The sequence below is a fragment of the Filicampus tigris genome, chromosome 7 (assembly GCF_054856515.1).
Source record: "Filicampus tigris isolate MCC_2025a chromosome 7, RoL_Ftig_1.0, whole genome shotgun sequence".
Classification (NCBI taxonomy): domain Eukaryota; kingdom Metazoa; phylum Chordata; class Actinopteri; order Syngnathiformes; family Syngnathidae; genus Filicampus; species Filicampus tigris.
The window spans coordinates 715,403-728,462 of record NC_141223.1 but is presented as its reverse complement, the minus strand read 5'-3'; the positions used below and the strand labels follow the sequence as shown (position 1 = coordinate 728,462).

General features: G+C 48.5%; 1 protein-coding gene across 2 annotated transcripts; it reads left to right on the top strand.

Moving 5' to 3' along the window:
* The first annotated feature begins 307 nt into the window (after positions 1-307).
* On the top strand, positions 308-11,641 carry shkbp1 (SH3KBP1 binding protein 1). 2 transcript variants are annotated; one of them, XM_086036674.1, is made up of 17 exons: positions 308-494; positions 1,028-1,081; positions 1,977-2,022; positions 2,098-2,230; positions 3,098-3,178; positions 4,369-4,533; positions 4,602-4,692; positions 5,591-5,781; positions 5,866-5,981; positions 6,597-6,684; positions 7,133-7,249; positions 7,797-7,967; positions 8,054-8,209; positions 8,800-8,896; positions 9,144-9,328; positions 9,415-9,517; positions 10,464-11,641. In XM_086036674.1, exons 1-17 carry the CDS (start codon positions 421-423, stop codon positions 11,179-11,181), a joined length of 2,586 nt encoding a protein of 861 aa, XP_085892800.1. In that variant the 5' UTR covers positions 308-420; the 3' UTR covers positions 11,182-11,641. The 2 variants fall into 2 exon arrangements, with proteins under 2 accessions (XP_085892800.1, XP_085892801.1); XM_086036675.1 differs by lacking the exons at positions 1,977-2,022; positions 2,098-2,230 and having other exon boundaries at positions 419-494; positions 3,098-4,533.
* The last annotated feature ends 1,419 nt before the right edge of the window (positions 11,642-13,060 follow it).

Below are 13,060 nucleotides of genomic sequence, written 5' to 3'. Positions count from 1 at the left end.
CACGTATGCGCTTAGTTAGCACGTTGGCCAACGTTAGCCATCATAAAGTTGAAAAAAAAAATATCAAAATCAAGGCAGGCTAACCCTTTCATTTTGCTGGATGCGACCTTTCACCCCAACCTTGCATTACAATCAAAACACGCACTTGATTATTCGCCTAAAAAGAAACACATAAAAATGTGAATAACCGCAGTTCTAAATCGGTAGTACTGTACTGTACTTTGCGCTGGTTGGCCCGAGGGGGAAAAAAATCCGAGTCCTGCGCGAGTCGGAAATCCATTTCGGTTGTTTTTTTTTTTTTTTTTCCCCCTCCCACCAAGGTCGCCATTGCAAGCCCGGAAGTGAATTCAACGACTTGAACGGGAACAGACTCCCTCCCAAAACATGGATTCAAAGAGTTGTTTTTTGTTATAATTGTCGATGGAAGGTGTCGGCACAATGTCCAACACGGCGAGGAGCGGAGACTTGATCCACCTGAACGTGGGCGGAAAAAGGTGAGCAGCAAATGTTCGGTTAAAAAAAATGGTCCGAATGTCGGCTAACCTTTGGCTAGCGTTTAGCTCCAAGAGGCGTCCCAGCAGCGGTGTCCCGGTATATAAAGAACACACAATACCCCAAACGACGTACTTGTAAATCCGCAGGCTTGAGTTTTGTTCCCCCAAAACAAAATAAGAACGAACGACGTGAGACAAACAAGCATTAGTAGAAGTTCTGACGACTCAAGCGTAACTATCGTCCGACAATGGAACTCAGGCGGAGATTGGAGCGCAGCGAAATGCTAACTGCACTTGAAATACATTCAGTCAAGTCGAACGAACAACAGTCTATTCGACTACACGTCTTCTAGTATGTTGAATTGTGCCTCGTTTCAGTCCTCGTTCTTCGAGTCGTTGATTTTGTGTTCTTTATTCAGTTGAAGCCATTTTAAACCACCAACGTAGGTCGACGAAGTGCTTCCGTAAGATCCCCAAAAGAACAGTATGTAAGTGAACGCAACTTGAGTGTCATGGGTGTGATTGTTTGGTAGGTTCAGCACCTCCCGACAGACGCTCACGTGGGTTCCTGACTCCTTTTTCTCCAGGTGAGCGGACAAATCAAACGCACCAGCTCACACAGTACAGCACTACAGTACAGTAGAATGTTTGGGGAATTAAAAAAAACAACAATAATTTGCATAGGAACATTGATGTCCACAGGATGCATGGTGTACAAATTTTGTAATACCCAAAATATGATTCAAGCCAAAGAAGTCGGACGCCACTAAATCATAACTTTAATTTGTAAAACTGTCAACATAATGACTATAAACTTTGGTAGTTTTAGATTAGATTATGATGGACAATGGACATGAGAATTAACAGTTGCTTAAATGTTTCTCTTACAAAGGTAATTACTAGAGATAGACCAATACGTTTTTTTCAGGGCCGATACTGATTATTAGTAGTCAAGGAGGCCGATAACTGATATTAGGAGCCGATATTAATTGTCAGGAAAAAAGAAAAATATTGGCGTCAAAATCTTTAAAAAATTAAAACTCTTAACTTTGTTGAAACGTCTTTAAGCATATGTTTATTGAACATTTTTTTTTCAGATTTGCAAAATGCTGATTTTTTTTTTTTTTAATTATGATACATTTTTGACAATATGCATCTTTGTTGTAAAATTCTAAAGTTCAGGGAGCTCCCGGGATCATCAGCGTGTCTATAAAGTTAAATGAAAACTTAAACAAGAGCTCCCTACACTGTATCTTCTACAAAACTTGCATGGTTCAAAAACTCAAATGGGCTCCGTTAACCCGCCAATTTAGCGTTTCAGGCTCGAATAGTTCTCGTCGTGGTAAATACATTGCGAGACTCGCTGGTTTGAGGACATGATCGTTGCAACTGAAAACAATGCTGATTTAAAAAAAAAAAAAAAAAGAAAGAAAAAAAAGAAAAGAAAGTCCCGTTTGTAACTGTGTGCGTGTTTGTTTGGAGTCTCTTGAGCGGGCGCATCTCCACCTTGAAGGACGAAACCGGAGCTGTAAGTCGATCGGCGTCAGCCGCTTGGGCTAGCGTTTGCGCCGCGCATTTTAAAACGCCTCCCGCTTGGCCGTAGATCTTCATCGACAGAGATCCTTCCCTGTTTGCGCCCATCCTCAACTTCCTGCGGACCAAAGAGCTGCACCCGCGCTCCGTCAGCGTGCACATGCTCATGCACGAGGCCGAGTTCTACGGGATCACCCCTCTCGGTGAGCTCCTCGCCGCGCGACCCATCCGAGTCTGTCTTTAGGGAAGTGCTTCGCTTCGAGAACATTTGCAAAGTCAACAAGGTCAGACCGCGAGGTCATCATTCATGCTTTTATTTCCTCTCATTTCGATGACAGTCAACGAGCCCCCGTTTATTATGTTGCTTAGTATGTGCTCCCCACACCCACCTGTCAAAGGTGAAGACCATCAAATAGAAAGTCCATGAAAATAAAAAACAAGAAAGGTTTGACCCCAGCAAAGCTATTAAATCACACTAGCGGTGCAACAATGAATCGCTGAATCCACTCAATCTTCACGATTAATAGGGCTGTGCAATGAATCGAAATTCAATTGCGATTATTACACTCCACGATTAGGAAATTGGCACCATCGTAAAAAAAGGACTATTACTGTATTAGTAATGGTTTTTGACGACTATTCCAAGTTTGTAATCGTGGCGTGTAATAATTGTAATTGAATTTCGATTCATTGCGCTGCCCTACTTGACAGTAAATATTGTCCGATTTCTTGAGTCCCGGATGGCAGCAGACTGATGTTGAGTCCAAATAAGACACTTGCGAACTTCTGCTTTTTACCTTGGATGAAAAAGAGCAACATTTTTGCCTCTTTTCTGACATGTAACTCACCAAACCAGTAATCGCATCTTAATCTACGTTCGTGCCTTTCACGCATTGTCAAATGGAAAAAAAATCCCCCAAAAGTCCTGTTTTGGAGCAAAGTGATGAAAATGAAAACAAATGTTCTTATTTATCTTTTGAAATATTTGTACTTGTTTGAATGTTTTATTTGCTTGTTTGTTTAGCTGCGTACTGGTCCCGATGTGACGCGCGTCTCTGTCGTGTGTTCAGTGCGCAAGCTGCAGCTGTGCGACGAGTTGGACCGCTCGTCCTGCGGAAACGTCCTGTTCAACGGCTACCTCCCTCCGCCGGGTAATCTGTAAAACATTCAACCGGCCGGCGTCGCCAACTCCGCTAAAAGCTGGCCAATATGTTGCCAAATGTCGTACGCTGCAACAATGACGGCGACGACGCGTTCCTCAAGTTGAGCGGCCAGCCCAGCTACAAAATGCAATTTGTTCATGAAGGTTCATCATTGGCGTTTCCATTTGGAAGCTGAATTCCCATCGAGAAAGCCTGGTTTATCCCCATGAAGCAACGAAGGGCACGGCACGGCGGCAGCCGTTGACGCACAAAAAGTTTACAGCGTACTGTCAATACGTCCGGAAAAGATGTACAGGAAGTATTTACGCCTTCAAAGTCATAGAAAGACAACAGGTTCCGTTTTGGAAGCGTCACACTTATATTGAGTTTTATTAGTTGTTCCTTTCTGTTAGTCTGTCCCCACGTTCGTTACCAGTTGAAACGCCAAATCTGATAGCGCTCGCGAACACTCAATTGCGCCAGACGGAAAAGCCGCGTGGAAGCGGAACCTGCACGGCGCGCAGTCTTTCCTGTCACCTTCGTGCATTTCATCACCGAGTGACTCCCGGTGTCCTCATTAGTAGTCAAGGAGGCCGAGAGCTGACGTTCGTTTTCAGCAAAAAGGAAAATATTGGCGTCAAAATCTAAAAAAATAAAACCTTGTCTTCAAGCATGTTTATTGAACAATTCTTCAGATTTGCATAATGTTGATTTTTATTATTATTCTATACTTTTTTGACAATATTTGTATTATTTTTATTATATACATCGTTGTTATGAAATTCTTACAAAAAGTGCACTCAGGGTTGTCAGCATGTCTTCAAAAGTTCAGTGGAAATGGAAACGATGGCTCCATATAGTTTTCGACAGTAAATATAGTCCCCCAAAATCTGAAAGGACAGAAATGTTCAACTTTCACACATTTTAGTTTTGATTTCAATGCAGTTTTAAACAAAAAAGGTTGATGCCGATACTTGACGAAAAGGCCGAATATCGTCCCGGCCGAAAATGGGTCCAAGGCGATGCGATGCGCGCCACGGGGCCGCCGCCGTTGCCGCCGCCGTTGCCGCCGCCGTTGCCGCCGCCGTTGCCGCCGCCGTTGCCGCCGCCGTTGCCGCCGCCGTTGCCGCCGCCGTTGCCGCCGCCGCCATCACGGGGCCTCCGCCGCGGCGCGTGCTAACGTTGCGTTTGTGTGGCAGCGCACCCGGCCAAGCGTCGCAACCGCCACAGCGTGGCCGGCTCCCAGTTCGTGGCGGGTCGGGCGGCGCCCGGCGAGAGAGCGCCGGTGCGACGCAGCAACACCATGCCGCCCAACCTGGGCAACTCGGGCCTGCTGAGCAGGGCGGAGGAGAGGACGTCTGGAGGTGGGCGCACGCCGGACAAGACAAAGAAAGCCACGTGACTCGCCGCTGGCTTTGTTTGTCCGCTGCAGGTCCGCCGTCGGATCCCGGCTTGGTTCGCATCATCTGTGGCCACCACAACTGGATCGCAGTGGCCTACTCTCACTTTGTGGCGTGTTACAGGTGCACAAAACTTACTGCGAGTCATTTAAGACGCATTTTCTGAACTCATTGACTGCAGCCCGCCTCATATTGACTGCCGTTTTAGAGATGATTTTTTTTGGGGCAGAATATTTCTTGTTCTTTGATTATACACAGAATTTACCGGGGGGGGGGGGGGTTCAAAAGGAAAAAGAACGCTTGATGCGACCTTTTTCCGTTCTTTACCAGTCAATCAGCAGTCGAACATAATAGAGAGAGACCGATATGTTTTTTTTTTTCAGGGCCGATTCCGATTATTAGTCAAGGAGGCCGATAACTGGTATTTGCAGCCGATATTCATTTTCAGTCAAAAAGAAATTCTTAGCCTTAAAAAAGAAAACTCTTGGATTACTTGAAATGTGTTTACTATAACGTAGCATAAGTTTATTGAACAATTTTTCAGATCCATTTGTTTTTAATATTTTAATTATTATCAATCTTTGACAACATCTTTGTTATGACATTTTAACAAAATGTCATCAGGATGTCTTCAAAAGTTAAATGAAAACTGAAAGAATAGCGCCATATCCTTTTTTACAGTAAATGAAGTCCTCCAAAATTTCTAAATGACAGAAATGTTCGACTTTCACATATCTTTGTTTTTAATCCAACAGTGTTTTAAATTGATTTATCGGCTATCGGATTTAAAAACAATTTTTTTTTTAATAAGGCTGATGTGATATTCATCAAAACGCAGAATATTGATCACGAAATACCGATAATGGGCGGGCAGTTAGTTGAAATTCACTTATGATTATTACACTCCCCGATCCAAAGCACTATCGGCGGGGCGGTGACCAGTATTTTGTAATCAATACTAATGGATATTTGGCGTTTTGACGATCTATCCCTACGGTGGACGTGTTTGTTTTCCTGTCAGGGTGAAGGAGTCCACCGGGTGGCAGCAGGTCTTCGCCTCCCCTCGCCTGGACTGGCTGATCGACCGGGTGGCGCTCAACGCCAAGGTGATGGGCGGCTCCCTGGGGGACAACGACAAGATGGTGGCCGTGGCCTCGGGAACGGAGATCATCCTCTGGTCCATCTGCCCGGACGGCAACGGGAACGAGATCGGTGAGGACGCCCCGCCCCGCCCCGCCCCGCCCCGCCCCGCCCCTTCCTCCCAGACTCTTGACGTCGGGCCGGCGCGCTTTGCAGGCGTCTTTGGCCTCAATGTGCCGGTGGAGGCTCTCTTCTTCGTCGGTAACCAGCTGATCGCGACCAGTCACACCGGGAAGGTGGGCGTGTGGAACGCCGTCACCAAGCACTGGCAGGTGGGCGCACGCGCAACATCAACACCCGCCCTTTTCCCATCCCTTTTTGAGCCCGATTCGTTCACCGCTTGCCACAGAGTTCGGTGTTCTGTCGCGATGCAAGCAGCAGTCCAATCGCTAGGATGTCGAGATAGACCGATCACGCAAAATTTTGGCATCAAAAATGCAAACTCTCACCTTTGTCGAAACGTCTTGAACTCGTTCACTGCCGTTGACGCGTTTATTTGTCTTTTCGCAGTCCGGCCATTCGATCCCAGAAACGTATTTACATTTGTTTCACATTTTTGCAAAAGTTTGGCTAAAAGAGGGTCTGAAAATGCCTGGCAGTGAATGAGTTAAGCATAGCGTTTATTGAACATTTTTTTCAGACTTTTGAAAATGATTATTACGATAACGTTGGCCGATATGCATAGATGTTTGTTGTAAAATGGTAAGAAGAAGGGAAGTCTGCGGGTGATCAGCGTGTCTTCAAAAGTGAAATGGAAGCTTAAACAACAGCAATAAAGTTGTCCAAAGCATGTGAAATGTTCACATTGCACTTGTCTTTGTTTTGATTTCAAACAAAAGCAAAAAGTGTGAAGGCGTCAAATGCTTTTTGTTGTGTCCCTTGAACAGAACCAGGACGTGGTCCCCATCAGCAGCTACGACACGGCCGGATCCTTCCTCATCCTGGGATGCAACAACGGATCCATCTACTACATCGGTAGCCAACTTGCGCCGTTGGGCGGGAGCGCAACAGCGGCGCTTTAACACACTCACGCGCCTGACTCCAATTTGATTTGAGGGGGTGCGCACTTGTGCAACCGCATCGCTCGACTCCTTGTTTTGCTTTGACCGGGCCGTGCTTCTCAACCTTTTTACCGTTGATGCGTGAAACCTTTTTTTTTTTTTTTTTTTTCCCAGCGCAAAGCCAGCAAAAAGACTTGAAACGGCGCGCGATGCCATCAATGTCTGATTTATTCAACTTTGGAACTCCATTTGGAGTCAAATCCCCCAAAAATCCTCAAAGTGGAGCGGGAAAAAGTCGACTGTGTTGTCCCGCCGCGTTTGCGGGCGGAAAAAGGCTCACAGCTGACATCTCCGGCTATGAGCGACGACGGCGATGAGCAAATGCCCCGGAACGAGCGTTGACGCAAACCATGTTGTTTCAGACGTTCAGAAGTTTCCTCTGAGGATGAAGGACAACGACCTGCTGGTGACGGAACTTTATCGAGACGCCGCCGAGGACGCCATCACCGCCCTCAGCGTTTACCTCACACCCAAAACCAGTACGATCACTTTTGAGCGTTTATTTACTGATTTATTTTTTTTCCTAGAATTGCCTTTTTAGTGTGGATAAAGACAGTTTGGCGACTAGGACATTGACCTGAAGCCAGATATCCAGGATATGGAATAAAGATGTTGGAACACTCAAATCAACGCTAAAGTTGAACATTTCTCTCATTTTGCAGAGCTTTATTTACTGTCAAAAACTATTGGTCAAGTTTTCATTTCACTTTTGAAGAAATGCTCACGACCCTTCCAACTCCCTGAACTTTATTAGAATTTTACAACAAAGATGTATCTTTAAAAAGAAAATGTTCAATAGATGCTTAGTTAGGAGTTTTGGTACCGGTATGTATTTTTTTGATTTTTGACCAAAAGGGATATGGGCTCAAAATATCGGTTATCGTCCACCTTGGCTACTAATACTCGCTACGGGCCCTGAAAGAAAGAAAGAAAGAAAGAAAAAAAGAAAAGCAGGGCACCTTGGTCTCTGTGGAGTTGAAGCGAGCGGCGCACGTTGACAGTGGCGGCGTTTGCGGTGCCCATCAGGCGACAGCGGCAACTGGATCGAGATCGCCTATGGGACCGGTTCAGGCGCGGTGCGCGTGATCGTGCAGCACCCCGAGACGGTGGGCTCGGGCCCGCAACTCTTCCAGACCTTCTCGGTCCACCGCAGCCCCGTCACCAAGATCATGCTGTCCGAGAAGCACCTCATCTCAGGTAACGGCGGCGGCGGCGGCGTCCTGCCCGCTAGCTAGCTAGCTAACTAACGAACTAACTAACGCCCTCGCCACCCTCGAGGGCAGTTTGCGCCGACAACAACCACGTGCGCACCTGGACCGTGACCCGCTTCCGCGGGATGATCTCCACCCAGCCGGGATCCACGCCGCTCACGTCCTTCAAGATCCTCAGCCTGGACGAAGTGGACGGCCAGGGAGGCTGCTGCGCCGGCACCGAGATAGGTGAGCCCAATCGTCGGCACCGTCACGACTCCGCCCTACATTCCTTGTCTCTTTGTTTTTTCATGTTCATTTCCGGCTTTTTTATCGTCCTTGGTGCCTTTTCGTTGCGTTGCGTCAGTAGCATTTGACGTGGAAATGCCCGCACTGGCACGTTGCAAACGATTTGAGCCGACCTGCCACGTAAGGCGGGGCCGCACCGGTCCCTCGTTTATCCCGATATAAGCCGCCATAGGTGAAATCCGCAAAGTAACCAACTTTTTTTTTTTTTAAGGCTGTAAACCCCACCGTTAACATTTCTGGCGTTTAAACCTGCTCAAAGTTGGAAGCTCAGTAAGAAAATGAAGTATACTGTATCATCATTATTGTTGTTGAATCGAAATTGCATTACAATCACGATGATTACACTCCACCATGACAAAATTGTTCGAATCATCAAAACGATGATGAATATACATTTATATCCAACACGCACTTTGTTTACATGAGGAAATCCTACTTGAATTGACAACATTTGCCCCTTTTTTCAATTTGCTAATCCCGACGCGGCCCTCCTCTGTCACGTGACGTCTGGTCTGGTCTGGCGTCGCCAGGGCCGTACGGCGAGCCGGACGACCAGCAGGTCTTCATCCAGAGAGTGGTCCCGGACACCGACAAGCTCTACGTCAGGCTGTCGTCCAACGGGAAGAGGTCTTTGGACTTTGTCTGTCTGTGGTTTGTGTGTGCCTGCGCGCGTGTCTCCTCTCTGTCCAATGTTTGTGCCTGCGTGCGCGTGCACGGAAGCGCGCTAATGCAGCGCCGACATGGCTCTTTTCTGGGCTCGCAAGTTCATCTGTCAGCTATTTTGCCGATTCATCGACGAACCGGATTTAATACAAAGTAGTGTTGCGCGGGATACCTTGAAATGGAGCCGGACGCGCCTGTGCGTGTGCATCAGGGTGTGCGAGGTGCGCTCGGTGGACGGCACGTCCATCACGGCGTTCGTGGTGCACGAGTGCGAGGGTTCCAGTCGGATCGGCTCGCGGCCTCGCCGCTACCTGTTCAGCGGCCACGCCAACGGAAGCATCCAGATGTGGGACCTCACCACCGCCATGGAGATCGCCGGCAAGGTGGACATCCGAGGTGAGACGCCGTTGCCGCCGCCGCTCGCCCGGCCCGGCCCGGCCCGGCCCGGCCCGGCCCGCCAACTCGGAATCTTTGTCTTTCAGCGCTGGGCGGGCCCACGGAGGAGGAGCTGCTGGAGCTCTTGGACCAGTGTGACCTTGCTCTCACCCGAACTCCTGACAGCACACCCAGAACCTCCACGTGCAGGTACGCACGCGCACACACACACACGCACACATCGGCTCCAAATATTGGTTATCGGCCTCCTTGACTCTGTATTGGCCCTGAAAAAAACTCCCTCTATCTTTAGTGTACTAGAGATAGACCCATGTGCAGTTTTCAAGGCCAATACCGATACTGATAGCGATTAGTAGCAAAGGTGGCCAATAACTGATATTTGGAGCCCATATTCATTTTTAGTTAAAAAAAGGAAAATATTGGTGTCAAAATCTTGAAAAAAATAAATAAATAAAACTCTTAACTTTGTTGAAACGTCTTTAAGCATATGATTATTGAATTTTTTTTTCAGATTTGCATAATGATGTTTTTCATTATTATCATTATGATTAATGTTTGCTAATATACATATTTGTTGTCAAATTTGAACAAAATTCAGGGAGCACCCAGGGTCACCAGCATGTCAAATTTGAACAATAGCTCCCTTTAGTTTTCGATAGTAAGTACAGTTTTCAAAATTTCCAAATGACAGAAATGTTCAAATTTCACGTCTCTTTGTTTTTTATTTAAAAAACAAAAGGTGCAGAATGTTCCCGGGGTCAGTAGAATCTCTTTTAAAGTGAACTGAAAATTGAAATCAATAGTTTGAAGTTGATTTATTATCGTCCGTCAGATTTTTTAAAAAAGGCCGATAGCGATATTGGTCCAAATGGCCAACCAATATCGGCACCGATAATCGGTCTGGCCCTAATAGAAAGAGTAGACGGCCTTCTCTTCTTTAGTAGTCAGCTGGAGAGCATGACTTGCTGTCAAACATGTTGAGCACAACTGTGACTTTGACACACACACAAATGGAGACTTTCCACCTAGACTTAGACAAACTCACGCACGCACACACACACACACACACACACAGTCTCTCAGTTTCACTTGTGCCGATGATGTCATTCATGCGGCCACTTGCGCGCGTGTTCAGCCTTTCGTCAGGTCTGTGCGAAGGCCGCCGAGCGGATCGAACTTGCTCGTCCGGGGGAGGAAGAGGAGGTGGCGGCTCTTCTCTCTGCGGTAGTCTTCCTCGCCAAGCTCCGCCCCCCGGCCCCCTCTCCAAGTCCTGCCGAGACCCGCTCCCGCCCTCGGGGCCGCCGCCCTCCCTCGCCTTCGCCGCCTACGGAGCCCAGTGCCTCCCCGGCTCCAGCCCGCACCCTCGTCGGCAGGCGGAATGCGGCTGGGCCCGGGGGGGCGCGTTGCCCGAGCGTGAGTGCGGCTGGGGGCGCAGGGGCAGTTTTGTGGAGCGCTGCCAGGAGCTGGCCAAGGGCTCCGAGGCGGGGGCCGAAGGCATGAGGCGGAGTCTGGCCGTGTGCGGCGAGCTGGAGGCGCGCTTCGGCCAGAGGACGCCCGCCGCCTTTTCCGCGACGCCCGCCCCTCGCCACCCCCACGCCGGGGCGCCTTCATCCTCCGTGAGCCCGTCGCCCGCGTCGCCCTCGTCATCGCAATGCAGCCCGGCCTCCGCCGCTAGCAGCCCGACGCGCTCGCAGACGCCCGCCTCGGGGCACCGCAACGCCGCTTCCCCGTCGTCGGACGTCGCCGCCTCGCCCGAAAGTCCGCCCCCCGGCGCGGACGGCCCCGTTGCCGTTGGCGCCGCCGCCGCTCCGGTAACCGGCCCCAAACTGCACATGAACGAGACCAGCTTCTGACAGCCGCTGCGACGGGCATGAACATCGGCAGTGCCCGGGCGGCGCCCGAGCGTCTCAGCAGCTTCCGAAAGGCCGCGGGACAGGAAGTAGCCAACTTGCAGCGCAGGTTGCCATGGTTACCGCATCAACAAGCCCGCAAAAAGAAAAAAACGTGTTGCCAATGCTGCCTGCCAATCAAATCTGCTTTTTTTTTAGAATGGCCCCTCCCCCTTGTGAACATAAGCTGCTAGCATCGCTAACAGGTAGCAATGTTTGTTTATCGGGGGGGGGGGGGGGGGGGGTCAGGAGCTAAGGAGCTGTGTTTGCAAGCAGGACTCCAATATTTTGTTTTGCTACCTCCAAGTGCCCAAATAACACTAAAGTCTGTTTTTTTTCTTTTGTCATATGTTTGTTTTTGTAAATAACAGATTTTCTCCTTCTGTGCTTTGCAATAAATAAATGTAAAAAAGGATTGATGGAACCAAGTGCAAGCATGTTTTTATGGGGGGGGTTGGGGGGCCTCACTTAATGTCTCTACATTTGAGGAAAATTAAAATAAGGAATAGAATTGTGGGAAAAATATTTGTAAAAAACATTCGACATAGAATGGAAGATAATTGCTGAAAATGTGCATGTCGTACGTATGTGTCGTGGAGATGCAGTGTTGGCGTCAACCGTCGTCATTCATCATATTTGGCCATTTCAGGTTTCCCAAATTTGGCAGAGAAGGACGACAGAGCGATACGGGCTTATATTTATTTTGAATAAATTCTGAGTGTGCGGGAGGGACCTTTGTACGGAGCCGTATTTCTCTGAATGCCTGGATCCTTTCAACCAGTGGGCCTGCATAGGACACATTGTGGGGGGGGGAAAAATCTGGTTTGGTTGACTTGCCCTTAAAGTCGGGCTTGAAACATTTCTCCAGAAGCAGCTGCTGGATGAGGCAACTGCAGCTGCACTCTACAAGATTCTTACTCCTTTGCAGCCATTCCATTTCATGCATCTTTCCAGCACCTTTTTGCGATTTGTGTGCCTTTTCCACCCGGGAAGTCAAACTGACTGGAGTTCCTTTGGACAGCGTGCGCAGAAGCGCCGAAACAATCAAACATATGTGGCCAGAATGTCATTCAAACAAACAAACAAACAGTACAGTGTTTAGAGGGATGCGAGGAAGGCCGCGCAGTGGATGTTGTTTCAGCACTGGACGCTTGACTTCCTGCTCGCGTCCAGTGCTCGGCCTTTGCTCGCTCGTCGTCGTCGCCCACCGCTTCCTGCCATTGTGCTGCGCAGCAAGGCAGCGTGCATGCGTAGTGACAACAGCGGATCGGCGGCGGGTCTGGAGCGCTTCCTCTTATCTCCTCCACAATAAGGCGGAAGGACTTCAAAGCAGGCCCGCCCTTGCGGCGGCGGCGGCGGTGGTGCATTGTTCCAAAGTTCACCTTTGGCTTGGAAAACAGCTCGAGTTGCGAGGCTGCGTGGAGGATTCTTCGTCATGCAGATGCGGACACTGGGAAAAAGTTGACTCCTCTTGATTGGATCCATACTGTGGATGGTGGCCCGGCCTCTCCCAATCCGCACGCCACACGCCGCACGCTACGGTCCTCAAATGAGGTGTGCGCAGCAAAAACTGCAAAAAACGGAGAGTTAACATTTTGCTGGTAAATGTTTCCGAGTCAATTTCAACCCCCCAAAAGTGTATTTTTTTAATACTCTGATTTAAATGGAGAGGCCAGTGTTGGAGTTATTTGACAAGAGTTGATTTGTTTAGTGTAAAACCCACTCTGCAGAGGGTTAATCATAGTAAGCTCCGCCCACTTGATTCGCGCTGCTCTGCCGCAAAGATCGACTTGCGGGAGTGCTAAGAATTACAATTAAATGTACTTTTTTTTCTTTTTATTCA

Excerpts from the sequence above, each read along its gene's own strand:
- shkbp1 (XM_086036674.1), top strand. The coding sequence starts at position 421 with ATGGAAGGTGTCGGCACAATGTCCAACACGGCGAGGAGCGGAGACTTG. Across the intron at positions 8,210-8,799 it reads CTGCGCCGGCACCGAGATAG|GGCCGTACGGCGAGCCGGAC; the intron begins GTGAGCCCAATC and ends TGGCGTCGCCAG. Across the intron at positions 8,897-9,143 it reads CTGTCGTCCAACGGGAAGAG|GGTGTGCGAGGTGCGCTCGG; the intron begins GTCTTTGGACTT and ends CGTGTGCATCAG.